This window comes from Trachinotus anak, unplaced genomic scaffold, assembly GCF_046630095.1.
Source record: "Trachinotus anak isolate AG129_WGS33_773 ecotype Australia unplaced genomic scaffold, CSIRO_AGI_Tana_v1 ptg000001l, whole genome shotgun sequence".
Classification (NCBI taxonomy): Eukaryota; Metazoa; Chordata; class Actinopteri; order Carangiformes; family Carangidae; genus Trachinotus; species Trachinotus anak.
The window spans coordinates 10,624,876-10,644,886 of record NW_027273852.1 but is presented as its reverse complement, the minus strand read 5'-3'; the positions used below and the strand labels follow the sequence as shown (position 1 = coordinate 10,644,886).

General features: G+C 40.7%; 3 protein-coding genes across 3 annotated transcripts; all 3 read right to left on the bottom strand.

Annotated features, from left to right (window-relative positions):
• Nucleotides 1-8,171: 8,171 nt before the first annotated feature.
• tmsb4x (thymosin beta 4 X-linked) lies at nt 8,172-9,579 on the bottom strand. The gene is made up of 3 exons (XM_071475529.1): nt 9,420-9,579; nt 8,678-8,790; nt 8,172-8,580 (listed from the first exon to the last, which is right to left on the bottom strand). The coding sequence occupies exons 2-3, from the start codon at nt 8,775-8,777 to the stop codon at nt 8,549-8,551; spliced, it is 132 nt and encodes a 43-aa protein (XP_071331630.1). The 5' UTR covers nt 8,778-8,790; nt 9,420-9,579; the 3' UTR covers nt 8,172-8,548.
• Nucleotides 9,580-10,149: 570 nt separating this feature from the next.
• On the bottom strand, nt 10,150-15,444 carry LOC139620143 (toll-like receptor 8). The gene is made up of 2 exons (XM_071475379.1): nt 14,924-15,444; nt 10,150-13,478 (listed from the first exon to the last, which is right to left on the bottom strand). The coding sequence occupies exons 1-2, from the start codon at nt 14,924-14,926 to the stop codon at nt 10,392-10,394; spliced, it is 3,090 nt and encodes a 1,029-aa protein (XP_071331480.1). The 5' UTR covers nt 14,927-15,444; the 3' UTR covers nt 10,150-10,391.
• tlr7 (toll-like receptor 7) lies at nt 14,544-19,993 on the bottom strand. The gene is made up of 2 exons (XM_071475367.1): nt 18,912-19,993; nt 14,544-18,612 (listed from the first exon to the last, which is right to left on the bottom strand). The coding sequence occupies exons 1-2, from the start codon at nt 18,924-18,926 to the stop codon at nt 15,466-15,468; spliced, it is 3,162 nt and encodes a 1,053-aa protein (XP_071331468.1). The 5' UTR covers nt 18,927-19,993; the 3' UTR covers nt 14,544-15,465.
• Nucleotides 19,994-20,011: the final 18 nt, after the last annotated feature.

The window sequence follows — 20,011 nt, the reverse complement described above, 5'->3', positions numbered from 1 at the left end:
AGGTCTGGGCAGAAAGAAATGAGGCGTGTATGCTACACCTACAAGTTCCTCTGTAGCGGTGCACAGCATGAAGTTAAGACACAGCCTGCAACAAAAGGAAGAGAGAAAATGTCATAAATAGCAGAAGACGGAAGCACTCGTTCAAAAGCTGTGGCCCATGCTTTGTCTTGACGGCTTCCAGAGACCCACTCTGAGCTGCACACACACATAAACACAAGCACACACACATCTCCAAGTGCTTATCCATGTTAATCAAGGGGAGATTAAACCATTCTCAGACCAAACCTGAATGCCACAGTTTTAGTGGCCTTGTTTCACAACAAGCTTTTTAGACTTCTGGAGACAAGAGCACAGAGCACATTCGATGTTAAAGTTTGTGTGCTTCCATGGCTTCTATCACAAATGCAAATGTAGGAGCATGTCTTTTCAAAGGATCAACATGTGAATCCCCAGGTTGGCCAATACACTCTACATCCATGTTGAGACATGCTGAATCCGGCCAGGACTATAGGAGTGCTGATAGCTAAGCACATTCCTCAGACGGTTTTCATCAAGCTGTCTAAATCCACCAGGTTTAGTGTGTTTCTGTCTGAGGAGCTCTCTAGTTCAGTTCACCTTACTCTGGACCCTGGTGCATAGTAGTAAAAGAAAAAAAAAATTTACAGTAAAATAATTTAATACAGCCATCATACAGGAATTGTACATGCTTGTACCATGCAAAACACAAAAATAAAACACATACTTGAAACACAAAATGTTCTCTTTGTCCTGCAGCAAAGTTTAACCTCTGACAAGTATGATGTGTTCAGCTTTGGGCTCATTAATCATGCTGTTCTGTACATTTTGCAGTTCACGTTATGTACACTATAACATCCTGTGACTGTAAGTCTCTATACACACCTCTCTGTATTCTGTTCACATAAGGGGTGTTCACAACCCTGAACAGTTGCTGAGCACATATACACACACAAGCATGTTTTCATGCTATGATTGTTACCTACATCATCTGTTAATTTCTGTGCAAAATGATGAACAAGTCCTTCTTGTCCTCCTGCCATGCTTACAAACAACAATTACAAATTCAGCAATTACGAATCAGTTCAGGAAAATCTTCTGCTTCGTTTAAAAGGCTGCTGAAATGTAAGTCAAACACCACAGTTCACTTCACTGCGGAGTTTTGCTTCTACAGTAAGGCACTGCAGCTCTTTAACCACATCCTGTTACACACCTTTGAGACTTCTGTGTTCAGACAAACTCACAAACAAGCTGCTATAACAGACAGCGAAACTGTAAATTGCAACATGGGGAGATTTGAGGGAGATTTCACAGTCAGGACACAATAACACTGTTTTTTGCCAACAATAGTGTTTGATACATTTTCAGTAAGGAATAATAGTCATCTGCTTTTGTCAAATAGTAACGCAATACTTTGATGAATTAGAAATGACATTATAAGTTATCCCACGCTAATCCCATGCAGACAGTGTAATAAGCAGTTGGGTAAACTCTACTGTAAGTTTAAGAAACATCAGAGTGACTGCATAAGTGGGAGGAGGAGAAGTTGACACATAGTGGAGCTCTGAAAATTTGTCAAGAGCATTATCCTGCTAGGGTTTGATGATGTATACAAGCCCAAAGGACTTAACTAGAGAGCAACATCATTAGTGAAGCTGTGGTTCTTTGTGTCAGTAACAAAAATCACTACGGTCATGTGTGAGTGCCCTGTCCTATTATTTGTGGGGAGTAATGCCCCAAATGTAACCTGTGAGTACTGAGACAAAACCAAACTGCAGGGTTGTTTTACTGCGTGTGTCACAGTGGTGCATGTTTCAGGGAGGAACTGGTCAGAGCTGCAAACTGAACTGAAGTCTGAGCTGTGGACAGACAGAGACACTTAGTCTTAGTCAAAAGGGAACTACTCTGTTTCCTGCAGTGCAAACAGCCCTCAGCATTTTTAAGACCAAACTTGTGACTGTGACAAAGCATTAGTGGCCTAATAACTGTGTGTCCCTGTAGAGGTCGTGTTAATTTATTTATATATGGCCCTATGTATGTCAGTGCCAAGTGAGGGGACCACTTCCTCAGCCTGTGAGCCAAAAGAACAAATCAAGTTTGCCTATAATGAATGTCTGCATGTACACCTCAGTGTTTGTTTTGTCCGCTTCTTCTTTTCAAGCATATTAAGTTTCCTTATGACTGATGACTGATGACTATATCACTTTAAGGCTCATCTCAAGTGTCTATTTTTCTCTAAATCTCTGTCACTCTCGGCTGCAGTGGTTTGATGTTTTCCTCTCCTGCTCTGTCAAATACATAATTTTTTCCAACAGCTTTTCCGAGCTCTATGTTTTCTCCCTCTGTTTGTGCCTATCCACCCAAAATGCTCACTTCCAGTGCTTACATCACATGATCACTGCCACAAATTCTGTCTCCCACCTTTAAACACATGCAAACTGGCATTTCACTTCGCACTTACTCCTCTCACTTCCTGTCCTCGCGTCACACATGATCACTGTTATCATACAAGCTTTAGCCCTAACCTTATTCTCAGTATTCTCTGTGACAAAGGTTGAAGAACTAAAATTATAGCTTTGCAATACTGTGTATTGTTGGTGGTCGTACACATATATACTGAACATACCATGGGGACATTGGTGCTAAAAGGGAGTGTTTGAATTGTCAGGCTCACAGCTGGAGAGCTACTATGCACACCAGGGTGACTCTTGCAGCTGTAAGGTTGCATGCACATGTCACATTGAATCACACAACACTGCATCTCTGTCAGTTGACTCAGGACACATCTGCCTAGCTAATCAGATTACAAATATCTAGTCCAGCAAGCTAAAGAAATAGTAAGATGTTTCTTCTTGGATTTAGGTTGAGTTTTCTCACTTCCTAGTAAGGTCATTGCACTTTTTTTTTTTTTGCAATAACTAGCTTTTCTCTTTGAAAGCTTTGACAATGAAAGGGAGATAAAAACTGAAAAAATAATGTGCTGAGTTTTTTTTTTATGACTTCTCAAAATTGTCTCAAGTGGACAGAGTGAGTAGTAGACCTCAGTATTTCTTAAGTTCTGACTACTTGCCTGCCTGCAGGTTAGTTTGAGCTTCAACTTGTTCCTCTTTTTCACTACAGTTTGTGTGTGTTCAGTGTATGTTGTCATGGTTTCATTCACATCACATCATTTCCCTCAGTGACCCATAAGCCTTTTTGGCTGCTATCCTTACTATGTAATTCAGTAGGACTGATACTGATAAATGCAAGGTACATTCTTTACTAAGCAGGGGGAGCTGTCCATTACTCTAACTAAAGGTTAACAGCTTTGAGAGAATAAAAAACAGGTCAGGCAACTCTATTCTATTTACTCTGCCTTTGTATTTGCTCTGTTGAGGTTTCAAATAGCTGTTTTAAGTTTTGAATAGCTTTTGTTGTTTTTTTTTTTTTTTGCTAGATTCCTATTAAAATCTGCACACTGATAAATATTTATGCATCTCTGCTAAGTGATCCCGTTTGTGAGCCAGAGAGATGGATATTTCTTGTCTGCCACAAATCTCAAGTATAGCACAGGGCACATTTCTGGGAGTTTCTTTGTCACACATAGCAACCATTATGGTGTGTCACTGGATTGGCCAGCTCACGCCCTAAGCTTTTGTGTCTACCTATCACACAATAGCAGCAGTGCTTTTTCCCACCATGGGTGTGATAATGAAGACAAAGATGAATTGTCCTTTCCTTGCTGCACTCTGTATTGAGAGGATAAAGACGCTGAACCTCCCCATACAGATGAATGAACATTTTTACCCCAGCCTCAAACTTTTTAACATACCTACAGTTAATGGTGAAAAAGGAGTGAACCTTTCTCAAATAAATCAATTACACTGATAGATTTTATGATCTCAAATCATATTCAACTCCATGAATCCATGTGTGGTTTTGATGCACTCCAAAGTAGTTTTTGTTTGCTTCTGTACTGACTGAGCCACCATCACCACCACTACTACACTACTACTACTACTACTACTACTGCTTTGACTGAGGTCATAAGAATTTAAGATATATTTTGACAGTGGTACATTTTTAGTTTACATAATGTGCCACAATTTGTTTTTTCCAAATGTATCTATGAATATTTATTCTGTCATTCTGTTATTATTCAATCATTCATTATGTCATTCAGTTTATTTATCTCATGTCTTTTGTTGTACCTTAAGGAAACAAATGTGTTCTTCTGGACTGGAAGTCTTCTACCAGAAAAAAATGACATCCTTGTTACTTCTCAAAACAAAAGACAGAGCCATTACTCATGTGTGACCATCTGAAAGACCAATGATTTGTTTAATCAGTGCCGATCTACAGCCAATTGTTCCACTCTATAAAGAAAGCCCCTCTGTTCACTGGTCCACGCCGTAGCCGTGATTCATTCATAATAATAATGCATTAGCTGTTCTATCAGAGTACAACACATTTCTAAACAGCTTGTGTTTAGTGCTGCATACCTAACCCCTAAAGAAAAGGCAAGGCTGTGCCTCAACATGAGAATCACACTTGAACAGGTAGACAGCTTAAACATTTCTCCCCGAGGGACAGTTCACCAGTGTGAACCAAAGCAGCAGAAAATAGTTCAGTAGGGTGTAGAGTTTCTTTTGTTTCACGTCACCTTGCAGGTATTCCCAACAAAACCAACCTACATGTAGTTGCACCTTTCTTTTTCCCGTAACAACTGAGAGCACACCCAGATAGAACCATTGGAGTGTTGCATTTATTTTGAGGAGTAACACTAATGGTTTGTGACGTCACTAATACACTGATTTAATGATTTTTGTCTCATTGTTCGGATATGAATATGATACGATATAGTGAAGTAGCTGTATGAATTCAGAGCTCTGAACAACACAGCAGTCTCTGATAATGTGTGAAAACCTAAAACCTCCTGTCTGCTACCATGGAAACAGAGTGCAAGACAGATGGACTGGGCGCTCAGGTTTTAGACTTAACACGAGGAAGGAGCAGAGACACATAGATGAGTCTCACCATGCTGCTGTGAGCAGCTGTGAGATCCTGTCACTTCCTCCTGCATGCAACAATAATAACCTGTGGGAACACGCTTTGTTTTTTACTCCTGTAGCATTCCCTCTTAAACAAAGACAGTGGTTCTGGTTAAGGTTATGATGGCTGTAGAAAATCTTGGTCCTAATATTAAGGGGCATTTATAACATTTTATGTTTTTGTATTAGTTTTCATGTATTGTATGAGTTTAAAAATGACTCATTGGTAAGCCATTTATTAGCACTAGCAATGTTGTGTCTTTTGCCTAATTTTTCATCTTGCAAAGAACCAAACAAGACAAGACTTGATCAGCCTTTCTTCTCATATCGTTTCACATTATTTCTGACATTGTGGCTCATTGTTTGAATAGGAGAGTGGCAGCATGAATGTGCAGATGACAAGTCTGCAGAGACGATGTGATACAATCATGTCAACGTGGAGCAAAATCTCTTGTGGAATCCACGCCAAGAAGAACAACATTTATCACACCATAGATCATTGCACAAGTTACCTCTGAGCCTCTTTGCCAGTTTAACACTTTAACAGTACAATGTGGTTGTTGATGTATAACATAAGCCCCTTTTGGAGCAGCAGAAGCTCCAGCGTGGTCTCATTCTCCAAGCACATTACGTATGCAGCCATTGACAGTGTCAGTGCTCTTGGTAGTGGGCTGTTGTCAGCCCAAGTCACAGCTGGTCCAGAGGGTGCCCGTCACAACACTGGCAGATGGCCTTGTGGTGGCTCAAGCCAAGCTCACCACAATCAGCCCTTAGTGTCATTTCAGTGTCATTTGCATCATGGACAGTTATCAATTCTTGACTGGCCTCACACGATCATTGAATGCAGACCCATACAAGCAGCAGTAGTGAAAGCGAGGTAATTCAGTAAACACTAATATGAATGCTCTGCCCCCCATTCAGGGATCAGGTTTGAGCTTTTTAGCCTGTCCGCCTTTTAAGTATCCTCGAGGAAGATGCTGTCCCCTTTAGCTATTTTCACTCTAGGGTTATCAAGTCTGTCCAAGAGGCTTGAACTGTCGAGTCAGTTTTATTTATATAGCGCCAACTCAGAACAGAAGTACATATACAGCAGGTCTCGACTGTGCTCTTTACAACAATATTCACAGAGACCCAGCACTACCTCATGGGCAAGCACTTGGCAACAGTGGCAAGGACAAACTATCTTTTAACAGGTAGAAACCTTGAGCAGAACCGGGCTCTGGGTGTGTGGCCATCAGCCCCAGCTGATGATATTAAAGAACTGCAGTGTCTTGTCATGTGTAACACTGGCTAATGTGCTCCCCTAAAGCACACGTTGTTATAGGACAATGAGGAGCTGTTGTGTGACCAGACTGCTCACAAGAATGGTAGAAGACTTGGGGGGATATCACAGATGTGTGTACGTTTATAAATGTTATGGCCTTGTGCCATCTCTCGAAAAGGCAAATAAAAAAATAAACGAACATCCTTTTTCCCATGCTAAAAATGACTTGAGATTAAATGCAGCCTCATGGGAAAGAGGACCAATGAGAAATTGTGCCAGTCCCTCAGCAGAGCCTATTGTTGTTGTTTCAGCACAGCAGTTATGGTCTATAGACACACTGCAGTTACGTAATCACTCCCCCCCCCCCCCCCAAATGAGATACAGCTGTCGCCTGTGTGTACAGGTTCTCTTTTTTGTTCTTTAAATACTTTTTTTTTTACTTTAACTTGGTGATGGACTCCAAGTAGGGCAGCCTCTGCAACGCCGTGGCTTACACATTTAGTGAGGTCACTAAGACCAGCAAGGCTGTCCCTTACAGCATTACTCACTCCACTCTAGTACTGGAATGATAACAGTCCTGAATGGATAAATGTGTTGTCATTTATCAAATTATTACTTGTTTACATTTAGCTTTTTTTTTTGGTTTGTTTTATTAAACTTGGCGGCAAAAAGCTCTTTAGACACCAGAGTCATGTACTCCACAAATCTGTCTGTAGTTTCACACAGCAGCAAAAGCTATAGTGTTACAGTGGGCAAAGCAGTCCAGCACACCTGTCACCTCTGACTACAGCACAGGGCATCAGGGAGGACACCCAGTTGACAGCAGACATAGGTCATTTTCATTGCAAGTTTGGTTTCTAACATGATCTACCATAGGCTTTATACAGTGTTTTACCACACCACACACTGTTCTGCTCTAATCCAGCACCTGAGATCCATTTAAGGCAAGAAAAATTCTGGAAATTGCCTCTTTGCAGTTTCACAGTGGGAAGCTGCTGTAGCTACAGCTGGAGGCAGAGTGGGGAGGAACTGGGGATGTGCTCCTGCTCAGGCTTGGTTGAACATGGGCCTGGTGCAGCTGCAAGGAAGGAACTTTTGAGTTTATTGTATAGGACTAGACACGACTGTATGGCTGGTCTAATGTAAAGCAAGGTGGTGGTGGGGATGTTTGTTTTTATTTTCCTCTGAGGAATGAGGCAAAAGTGAGACTCCAGAGGTGAAAATAATTTATGTGGGCCTGCCCTGGTTAAACTACAATGGTGCATCGGCATGGTCCAGTGTTTCCTATGTTAAAGGAGATAAGATAAGAAGCATTAAAGCATTATTTAAGAGAATTCGACCAACTCTTATCACAGCTGCCGCTTAGATACTTCCAGGGTCATTTCACCTTCCACACACACCAAAAAAAGAAAGAAAAAAAAAACACAACCCCACCCAAACATTAGTCGTTGTCTACAATCCAGTAAAGTACTGTGTTAAAATTTTCTGAATTCATTTCCCCCCTCTACCACAGATTGTACAGTTTTGATTCTGACTCTGATGTATCTTTTGTGTGACGAACTCTGGATTGCTTATTGAACAGTTGAAGTGCTTGTGCAGTTGAGTCCATATGTACAAAAATTTAGAGATTTGTCATTTTTTACTCACAAATCCAAACAAGTTTTGCCGTTAGTGTTTTAGAAGTGATGATTGTCAGTGCTGTTTAGGTCATTTGGGGATTTCTGTGCCAGCGCTAGAGACAGATGCGACACCTACAAAATGGCCAATTTGTTTGTTAGTGTTCTTATAGCCCAGGTTGGGCGAGTGTAGTATGAAGAGCCTACAGTGTGTACATGTATTAACAACCCACAAGGACACATTAGTCAGTTTACATTTTTTTATTTTGCATATTTAACAAACTTGTGCATTCCAGATTTTTTTTTTACAAAAAGAAACACAGCTTGCTTTGTGAGCATTCACAGGTGGCTAGAGCAGGGCTACAAATCATGAAGTGTAGGTCCCTCAGTTGTTTCATGACACCTTGAGATACAGCCCCAGCAAAAAACAGGTGACCAGGAACTCATGCCGACATTGAGCCACACTTCCTCACTGTACCAGAGGGACATCTAGGCAAGTTGAGTTGTGTGGTTGTACAGCCAACGTTTTGTCAATTATTAAGTTCTGCAACTTGGAATACATGTTGGAAAAGGTTGAAAGAGGCAAGGCTTGTGGAATGTGCAGTGTACAGGAGGACTGATCTTCATGATGACTCTGACTTCTCCTGTTCGATGGCTGCAAGTGAGGAAGACAGTTGGCATCATTAGTTCTAAGGTTGTCCACCATGGCTACTAAATGCTGTGGATTAAGTTAAATCAGGAAGGGTACTTACTTTCTTTGGTTGGCAGTGTGTTTTTCTCTTGAGTCTCCGTCTTCTTCAGTTTGGTCTTGTCGAAGGTTGTGACTTCTGTGATGTCAGGTTTGTCAGCCATGTCTGCAGAGGCTCTGAGCAGACAAGAAACCAGATTTGTGTAATTATGTTTGTCTTCAAGAGTTCAATTAACACACCGAGCACGTAGAAAGCCAATTGGAAGTTTAAATTAAAAACCTGTAAGGCCATTTATAAAATCAAATTAACTAGGGCTGAGAACGGGGTCGAAATGTATGCAAATATACGATTGTTGTGTGCACGAACGCATGATTTGAGAAACGCTTTGTCAGTCATTGAGTGTGGTTGAGCTGAGGGACCACCGCCCTTTCAAGCTCCCTGGAGGAACAGACCGGGTTCAACTCATCCCAGTCCCCCTCAGAACAACTAGAGATTCCCGGGTGAACGTCCACTTGTTACGTTAAACATGCCGAGCAAAACGGATTGAGCTAAGTGACAGCAGACCACACGACAAAGCAACAATGTGACGCTGTCTGTTGGGCTTTTTCTCATTTCTTCCAACTATCGCGCAGCTGACACCGTTTGATGCTGAGCCAGGACACAGCGACCCGACGAGAAACGTGATAAAGATTCATGAACCGTGACTGGATAATTCAACAGCCGCGCCAAATTAAAAGCAGGCTCGAAATAAACTTGCATGTGATTAAAAAATAATAATAAAATTACTACACGGAAACACACTCACCAGGGGTTTTGGTCAGAGAGGTGACAGGACGAAGCTCTGGTTGGCGCAGCGGCAGAGTGATGTCTGCAGCGTCAATCACACAATAAATACTGCGCAGTATGCAAATAACCCCCTGACGTCACGCCCACGGCGACTAAACGCTGCTTTTGTACATACATGTATTCGCCTTTAGGGTGATAAAATAAAAAAATAAAAAAAAACACTCTCAAAGCGACCGACCACTCAATTTTACATAAACTGCATCTGAAGTGTGGGCGTTTATTTAAAATGACAGCGTTTAGTCAGCAGCACCCGGCTGTGTCGGATTAGGTGAGTTAACCCGGTCCACTTAAGCTTCTCCTCTCCCGAGAGAAGGCTTGGATATCATCATGGCGGCTCCAGATGTTTGTTCTTGCCACACAGCGAACAAAATATTGACTACAGAGTGGTTAATGAGTTGGGAAATAAGTTTAGGTTCAGGTTTGCACACTGTGCCCTATTAAAACTGCGTCAGTGGTGACACCGTGTGGGCAACAGGTGTAATGACCAGGTCGGAATGCAATGGAAAACTCAAGCTAAGTGAGAAATGTATTAGTACAATCTTCAAACTAGCAGCAAACACTTGCAATGAAAGATCATGCAATTCATTCTGTTCATATATATACAGTGAATTTCCACGTTGTGAATTTGGACATTGACCATAGAAATACTTTCTAGGTTAGATGAAGAACAGATAATAGAAACAGAGAGAGGAGATTTGAAATGGATTTATTTATTTACTCTAGTATTTGCACACATATCACAAGAGATTCAGTGGCCTATCATTGTTACTGTATCAGCAAAACTTATGAGATCATGTGTTCAGTTGTCTTCAGGCAGAGGGATAAAAGTCCTGAAATAACAAATGTATTGCTATAAAACAATGATTTCAAAACATTGTCCTTATAATTCAATTATAAGTTGTTCCCAGGCAGTCATCATCTTTATCTTGCTTCACCTGCTGGTAAAGTACTTTAAATAAGTCTTGTTGTATATCACCTGATTGTCTACTCTGACAACATTCCTCAGGTTTTGCCAAAACCAGGGCTCTGCAGCTGCTGTCCTCGGCCACTCTACAACACTTTTCCCACACAGCCTCCTCCTCAGACGCAGGAAGTGAGAGTGCTGCAGGACAGGCTCCAGCATCAGCAGCACAATCACATCCACATTTTCATCCAGAAGTCTTTGGTGGGCCAAATACATTGCCAGCTTGAAAACACCTGTCTTAACATAGGCCTCTGTTAAGACAAAAAGGGTCTTGTGACTGTACCGGATACTCTGAGTGAGGTTTTCTACCAGTGGGACTCCTGGGGGCCAATCCCTCTCCTCCAGACACAAAGGAAGATGCTTCTCGCCCTCCTCTTCCAGTTTCACTCGCAGATTTCTCATCACCCACTCAGAGACATGTGGATCTCTGGTGTCGTAAGTCACAAAGACATTGTATACACTGTCTGATGAGTTCAAGGAACTGTATCCCTTCAACTTAGCTTTCATATAGTGTATTACATAGGAAGCATCCCAGTAAAATAAGTGAGCAACAGTTGCTACAATCATAAAAGCAATAATGAAGAAAGTTGTGACAATGTACATCAGGAATGCTTGAATGTCATTTACACACTGGTTAATGTCAAAGTATATCAGTGCTTGACCCTTCTGGTTTTCTGGTGTATGACATGTCACCTCAGTGGTCAGTCTTGGGATATTTATTTCACTGTTTTCAATCCACAGAATGAAATCTAATATATCACAGGTACACTGAAATGGGTTGCCCTGCAAGTACAAAGTATGAATCTGATTATCAGGTCCCGACTGGAAGGTGGATTGATTGATGGTGGTCAGTTTGTTGTTGCTAAGGCTAAGAGTAGTAAGGCTTTTAGGACCCTTTATAAATCCACTGTCCAACTGGAAAATGCAATTGTGATTCAGGTTAAGGAAAGTCAAAGTCTGAGTGATGTTTGAGTTTATACCTGTCACTTTAGATAAAGAATTGGAGCTCAGGTCTAAAATTTGAAGTTGATGGAAATACCTCAGTCTGTCCCACTGAAAATCAGTGAGCAAGTTTTGGCTTATGCGTAGTTTGGTGAGGTTATGTGGCAAATATTTATAAACATCAATTGGAATCTTTGTAATTTTGTTGCGGGATATATCTAAAATTGTCAAATTAATAAGATTAGTAAAAAGCATGTTGTATGAGCCATCATTTTCTTTCCAAAGAGTCCCAAGATTATTATCTGTAAACTGAAGTTCTGATAATGATTTGCTGTACATTTGTTTTGTTGTTAATGTGGAAATGGCATTATAACTCATATTCAGCACTCTCAGAACAGGCAGATTTTTTATAAAATTTAAATTATGTGTTATCCCGTATGCTTTAAAGTAGTGCTCATTATAACTGAGGTCTAGTACTTGTAGTTTCTGTAATTCTTTGAAGGCGTTGTCATAGGCCAAATCAATCTTATTGAATGACAGGTCCAGGTATGTCAGATTAGGCAGCAAGGAGAACTCTGTGCCATTAAGTGCTGCTGAAAAGCCATTTCTTGAGAGGTTGAGACATGCAATATCTCCATAGCCGTCAAATTGCTTTGGAGAAATGAAGAACAGATTATTCGAGCTGAGGATTAGCACTCGACCCGATTGAAAGCACTCTTGCTTGATAAGGAGGTGTGATATCTCAAAAGCAAAGTCTTTTGGATGGGGTTTTATGAAAGGTGGAATAGAAAGGCCTGGCCTCTGATTGTATCCGTCATTTGGAAGTGGGGGATTTTTAACTGGGATGGGATACAGCCTGTTTTCTCCGAGGTATATCATTTTCAGACGCGGGAATCTGCTGAATATGGAGGAATTAGACTGAATAATGAAGTTTGTCCCTAAGTTCAGTGCGGATAGATTTTTGAGCTCATACAGAGGTTTGAGTGTGCCCGGTCCAATACTCTGGAAGACCAAACCCTGCAAATGCAAAGTTCTCAGTGACACGAGATTTGAAAAGTCTTTTGAAAGATTTAGTGTTGTAGGGTAGTACTTGAGAGCAAAGTTGAAAGACAAATCAAATTTTTCTAGCCTGGGAAGGTATTTTAGAAATTTTGCCTCCCCAGTAATTGCTTTTACCAAGAAGTTAAATGACAGGAACAATTGTTTAAGATTCTTCAGCTTCTCAAACCAGGAGGGTTTCAGGTGGTCCAGTGAGTTTCCTCCTAGGTGTAGTGTCTCAAGCTGCGCTAGACTGTCAAATGCATTAGGATGGATACCAAGCGAAATGTTTTGGCAAGGGACACAGGGATATGGAGCTGTTTGACATCTTGGACAGTTCCCTTGAATCTTTAGGGTTTTTAAACTATATAGCCCACGGAAATCCTCTTCAGATATGTATTGAATTTTGTTAGAACCCAGCTTTAACACTCTTAATGACTGAGGTAATCCTTTGGGAACGTGGGTTAAGTTGTTAAAGGACAAATCCAAAGCCTCCAGTTTGGTCATAATTGCAAAAATGCCTTCCATAATAGTCACAGATTTCCTACAAGGATTCCAGGTGTAGCAGTTTTTGGATAGCCACAGCTGTGTCACGTTTGTTAAACCGACAAGGCTCCTGTTATCCAACAACGTAATGTTGTTATTGCTCAGCTCAAGGATTCCCACGCTGGGAGGGAGATTGCTGGGAATTTGTGTCAGACAGTTGCCAGTCAGTATCAGATGATTCAGCATTGTCAGATTTTTGAAAGCATTCGCAGCAATGGTCACTGCTTCTTTCTTGTTTGCCCAGCTGAGATTGAGTTTAGTCAGATTCACCAGTTTAGAAAATGAATTCACTGAAATGTTGTTGATGTAATTTTCTGATAAGTCCAGCTCAGTTGCATTACTAGTTATCTCATCGGGTACTGCATGCAGACGACGCCCTTTGCAGTCAAAAATGACCACAGAGGTATTGTCGGCTTTGACATCACAAGGGAACTGTGGTAACATCCACCCAGGTTTACATGCGGCAGGCTGGAGCTCATAATGGCAATAGAGACAGAACAGCAGCAGGTGCATCCAACATTTGACAGCCTGTAGATAAACAATAAAATTAGTTAAATGAAGTAACTTCTAGTACAGTATGTCATGAGGATAGCCTCACATTTTTTCTTGTCTGAAAGCAATAATCTCATCTCTCCTGATCTTGTTGCACATCAAGAGATCTCCTCCTAATATACTTCCAACATAAGTGATGGAGACAAAATCCATAGTCATATCAAGTAGATATCTTAGATAAGTTCCAGTCTGATCAGGTAGAATGATTGCAGCAAGCAAAACGAGGTTCAGTGTTCATAGGTACATTTTACCATTTAAGACTTTAAAAACAAAAACTGTGAATGTATCCTTCAGGTATTTGAAAACTGCTTTTCAGAATGGTGCCACCTGTATCCAGCAGGTGGCAGTAGCTTGTAAGTGAAATAGCCCTCACTCTAATGGCTGCTCATGGTATTTGGTCTGAATTCAATGTTACATTAACCTCTTACACGGAGACAATGTAAAGACTGTTGCATTGTGGCCACAAGGGACATTTGTGAGATAACAGTAGCTAACATTAGCCACCATGAACTACTGGTCATACCAAGTCAGACTGTACCAGCAAAAAGCCTTAGTGCACTGAACTAAGCACATGTGTGTTTTAATTGTTTATGAATTCTGTATGAATTTTGTGAGTAAGCAAAATGTGTTATTTCTTCTTCCAAAAGATAGATGGTCTCACCTTAACATCCTGTTTCCCCTTCATTGTTGAAATTATTTCATTTAATTTGATAGTATCCCAAAGATATTGTATTGGCTTGTTTCAGCTCTTCATAGAAGCTGTTTGATGTTTACAGTGAGTGAAATATCAAATTGAAATGTCCTGTCAATAATTTTAGACACATTTCCTAAAATATCATCCTGATACATTTGGTATGTTCCAAAACTTTGGGATCTCGCTAGAATTTTAAATACATTTTGTGAGTTCATGCAACATTTGGCTGGACTGCATAAGTTTGTAATCATTAGTCCACTAGGGGACCGCTAACTGTGGTTAACCGTAGCTCTCTAAAAATCAGTTAAAGTTAAAGTTAGAGTAAAAAAATGGAAGATGATATGCTATAATTTTTTTCCCATACAGTTGCGAGGAAACTTTAATGTGGTATATTTACAGTAGAGCACTCCTTTATCAAAAATGCAAGACAGTTTTTAATGAATAACATGAACAGTCAGAAAAAAAAATCACAAATAGATTCATGCAGAGTTAGTCCAAGTATTTTCAAGTGTTATAAAGTCTTTGGCATAAAATCACAGAAATACAAAATCATTACACATATTACAGAAGCATTCTCAATTAAAGCACATGCAGGTAACAAGTAACTCATTGACAACTGCTGACTAATAAATCTGATGAATAAAATGTAAATAGGTAAATCTATCCTCTGCTATATATTAAGCAATGTTGAAAAACGTACAGAGAAACTTGTATTGATAAAACTCACCATTGTGCATGTATTGTATTGATCCCGCAGACGGAGTTCTGGCACTTTGTAGTCTTTCAGGCAAAATTTAAAATGAACTACTTTTAAAAAATTGTGCCTGCCTTGGGTGCCATCAAGTCATCACAGGTCAAAATAACCTACTTATTCACTGTTTTCTTCATTATTAATATACATTACACATCGAAAAAAAATATCCCCTGTTGCTGAAAACAGATGCAACAAGTTGGTTGGTTAACACGACAAGACTCAGGCAGAAAGACTATATGAAATGAAGAAGTATGGATGTGTTTCACTTCCCTGTTTCATGATATGTCGACAGTTTTGTTATTATGTCAGACTAAGTAGAAAATGGAAAATGTAATCATCTCTGCAAATGTCCAATGCCAGCCAGTTTCAGTAAATAGAATTTAAAATTAGCATATGATTAATCATTAATATTACAATCATTTTCTTTTGCTTTTACATTTAAATGGTGAAATATAAACACAGTGTAGTTCATACAGAAGTACATAATCCCATAGTATTACAACATATTGTTTTATCTACAGTGTCTCTTTAAAGAGATTGTTGTATTGTTTGTGACTCTCCGTAGCTAGTACACTTCTCAGGCTGAACCAGAAGTATGGCTGGGCTTGAGGGTTTGTTGGCCACTCCAGCACAGACCGCTTATACAGTCTCTTGCGCAGTCTCAGGTACTTTGAGTTGCAACGTACCTTCTCCAGGAAGATTAGGATGATAACATCATTTTTTTCATCCATCAGCCTTTGGTTGGCCATGTAGAATGCTGTCTTGAAGTTGCCGCTTTTAATGTATTTGTTGGTGAGAATGAACACAGTCCTCTTGCTCCTGTGGATGCTCTGGGAGAGGTTGTCGATCAGGGGACACCCAGGGATCCAGTCCCGTTCCTCCAGACACAGTGTAAAGCAGTGGTCTCCACGGTCCTCCAGATGAATGCACATTTCGTTCATCACCCACTCTGACACGGCGGTGTCCTCCTTGTCGTATATGACAAAGGCATCATACACGGAGCTCTGGGAGTACAGACGGCTATAGCCTTTGAGTTTGGCCCTGCAGAAGTAGTAGATGTACCAGACGTCCCACAGGAAGAGATGGCTGGAGATGGACAGGGTGAGGAAGCTGATGACGATAGAAGTCATGAGGGTGTAGAGGAAGATTGACAGGTAGTGGTGCTGGCAGGCCAGCAGGTCCACTGAGATTACAGGATGACCTATTTGTGCCCCTGGTGTGGCACAGGTCACATCTGTGGCCAGTCTGGGGATGGTCACTGTGGTCCTGTTGAGCCATGTTACAAACCAAGTGGCATTGCAAGTGCAAGAGAAGCTGTTTTTGTGCAGAAGCAACTTTTCCATCTTATTAACGACATCATCTGGAAAGTTGGATTGTTCAATGTGCTTTATGTAATTAAAACTGAGATCCAGATATTTTAAGTTGTAGGCACCCTTGAGGAAATCTGGCTCAAGTTTTAGGATTTGGTTTTTATGTAAAATGAGTTTCTTGAGAGATTTGCTACAGTCTGACAGCATGGGTGGAACAGTATTTAAACTGTTTCCACTGAGATCTAATACCTCCAAAGAACGTAGAAGTTGTAGTTTCTCCCATTTAAAGGATGTTAGTTTGTTGTTTTTGATGTAGAGCTCAGACAGCCTGTCTGGCAGACAGCTGAACACCTCTGCTGGAATGAAATGGAGGTTGTTGTGAGAGATGTCAAGGACAGTCAGATTAAGTAATTTCTTGAAAAAATTGAAATATCTGGTGTCCCCATCTCTCCACAATACATCTAACCGGTTATCTCTGAACTCTAACTTTTCTAGAGATTGACTCTCCAGCTCTGTGTTAGTGGAAGTAGAGATCTTGTTGTGGTTCATCATCAGTATCTTAAGATTATTTAAATTTCTAGTGAAATTAAGCATATGAGTCAAGCCCTCAGATTCAAAATAATGGTTGTTGTTACTTATATCCAGGATGACCAGACTTGTCAGTTCTTTAAATGCAGTGGAGTAGAGCAAGTCCAGGCGATTCGATGAGAAGTCCAGATATTTTAAATTAGACAGATGGGTAAATTCAGAGCCATTCAGACTTTGGCTCATTAAATTTCCAGACAGATTGAGGCATCTCAGCTCTCTGAGATTTAAAAATCTTGAATGCAAGAAGAATATGTTGTTTCTACTCACATCCAGGGTTTTGCCAAAGTGACTACATTGTCTTTTGACAAAAGATGTAACAACACCACGTTCTTTGTCTTTGTATTTGCAGCTGCGTGCGTATTCATCATATCTGAAGTAATGAATCTCTCTCACTTCCTTACTTTGGTACTCAGCAGCAGCTGACATTGGAGACCAGTTCAAGGGCTCTCCTCCGGAGAAACCAACAGCATCTTGGTTTTCGGAGGGGGAAGATATCTTGTTGTCTGACAGACTAATTATTTTAAAGCTTTTTAATTCCATCAGAATACTAAGGTTTGTTATTTTAATGAAGTTTGTACCCAGATCTAGAACCTCCAGGTGTTTGAGAGGCTTCAAAGGAGCGATGCTGCCTAGTTTTAGCTCCTGAAACACAAAACCCTTTAGTCTGAGAATTTTAAGGGATTTGAGGTCGGAGAAACTGCGATTTAGTGTCAGTGTCCGAGGATACTGCTGAAGCTCATAGTTAAATGAAAGGTCCAGTTCTTCCAGTTTGCCCAGGAAATGTGGGAAGCTGGTGGCTCCTATTTCTTTTGCCAAAAAGTTTGATGAGAGATCAAGCACTCTGAGCTCTGTTGTGTTGGTAAACCACTCAGATGACACACATCTCAGAGAGTTGCTGTGCAAGCGGAGCGTCTTGAGCTTTGATAACATTTTAAAAGCCGCTTCGCTGATTTTTAGTGGTGAATTATTTGGGCACGGAGTACATGGGAAAGGGGCATTGTAACATCGAGGACAGTTTCCACTTATATCTAGAATCTCAAGGTTAGTTAAGTTTTTGAAATCCTCATCAGTGACTTTTTCGATATTATTGTTGTAGAGATACAACTCCTTCAGACTTGTGGGTAGCTGATGTGGAATAAAAGATAAGTTATTAGATTTAAGAGATAACAATGTTAAATTGTTAAGGTCTGAAAATGCACCGTTCTCTATTCCGTAGGAGTTATTACAGGGGTTACGATAATAGCAGTTTTGACCAAGGTAAAGCATCTCAACATTCCTGAGCACAGAGAGGTTTGCTTTAGAAATACTACAAATGTGATTCACTTCCAAACTCAGCAAGACCAGATTTGAAGGCAGGCCTTTGGGTATGCTGTAGAGCTGGTTGCCATCCAGATACAGTGCACGCAGACTCCTCAGGCTGGTAAAGGTGTTTTCCTCTATTGTCACACTCTCCGTGCACATGCGGTCTTTGGGGCCAATTTTGATGGGCACACAGTTGCACCTCATGTCAATCTCAGTCAGGTTCTCCAAACCGTGGAAGGAGGAGGAGTTTAATTTAGGAATATGATTGATGGTGAGCGTCAGATTGGTAGTCTCTCTGGGGATGCCAAGGGGGACTTCTTTGAGGCTTCTCTCTGTGCAGTCCACTTTCACCACACTCCCATTGGTGACCTCACTAACATCACATGGCAGAGTTTTGGGGTAAGAAATGGTAGCTGTCGAAATGCAGAGACAGCACCACAGGGCCAGCAGTGCCGCACACATCTGTACAGAAACAGAGGCGGTTGTCTGAGAAATGTGTGCAGGTGGAAAGTTAATGATACAGTCACTAAACAAACACACTCCTATTACACTTGCCAAGCATTCAGCATGACATGCAGTGTTATTTTTTAAGAATTGAAAATGACATCAAAGAACATACAGCATATTTTACTTTATAAGACAACCAGGAATTGATACCAACATTTCATTTTCTACTCTGGTTTGCAGCCCTTCTGGTCAAATCTAAAATGCCCTGTCATGACATGCTGTACAGTATATCAACAAAGATAACTGCTACTCACCGGGTGTAGGAGCATCGTTCACGTGAGAGACTGAAAAGATGTCCTGCTATGAGTCCTGTGAGCACTGAAATAAGTGTGACAATGATGATCAGTTCTTAGGTAATATGATGAAAGTAACAGGTGGCAAGGTTAGCCCAATGTGTGTATAATTATCTAGAATCACTTCCCTGTTGTCACAAACCACACACATCTAAATCTTCCATCTAATATGATGACTGTTTGATAATGGTTGACTGATTGCTGTTTGTTATATAAAAGGGCACACATGAGCTTTATGATAAGAGTTCTATGAAGATGTGACCTTAAGAGCAAAAGGTTCAAGGAAAGTGGTCTTTTTCTGTTTTAGTACATTATAATTGCACAGCTGGGGGAGTTGTGGGTTTCTCAGGGGCCACCATCCGTGGAAAGGGCTGTTTCATTTCTGATTAGTCTGCAGGGGAAAGTGAAACCCATGCTTGGGGTTAGGTTTACCATGTTACATGGTAAACATGCTATTCTGGCAGCAGGTAGCATCTTCTTCTGTGCTCTGTCTCTGCTTTGTGGCTATGGCTGAGTAACATTGACTCTCACTCTCACAGACAGTATGTTTGGGCCTTTATTTGATAAACCAAATGCAGGAAGAGGTACTGTAGTTTTTTTTTTTGTTTTGTTTTTTTTAATATTCTACCTAATCAGCCTCTTGCACAGTCAAAAGGCATGACGACAAAGTAACTTAGCCATGCTAGTGGTGTGACTGTAGGCATGGCAATGTCAGTCTGTCAGTCACTCCACCACTTAGCTCCAGACTGAAATATTTCTACAACTATGGCTTACAGTGAAATGTTGCATGCTGTCATGGCCCCCCTCTTTAGGAAGTAACCAAAGACTGTTAATCCACTGAAGTACCCTCAAGTTTCAAAACTTGAATTTGTCCAATACTTTGACCAAATAGCTGCAAAACTAAAAACATTTCCATAAGCCTCAGCTGTACTTTGTGTTTTATGCCAATGACCAGATGTTAGAACGCTGACACGCTAAACTAAGATGGTGAACATGGTGAACATCACCTGCCAAAACAACTGCATTTTAGCATGCCAATGTTAGCATTCAGATCAAAGCAC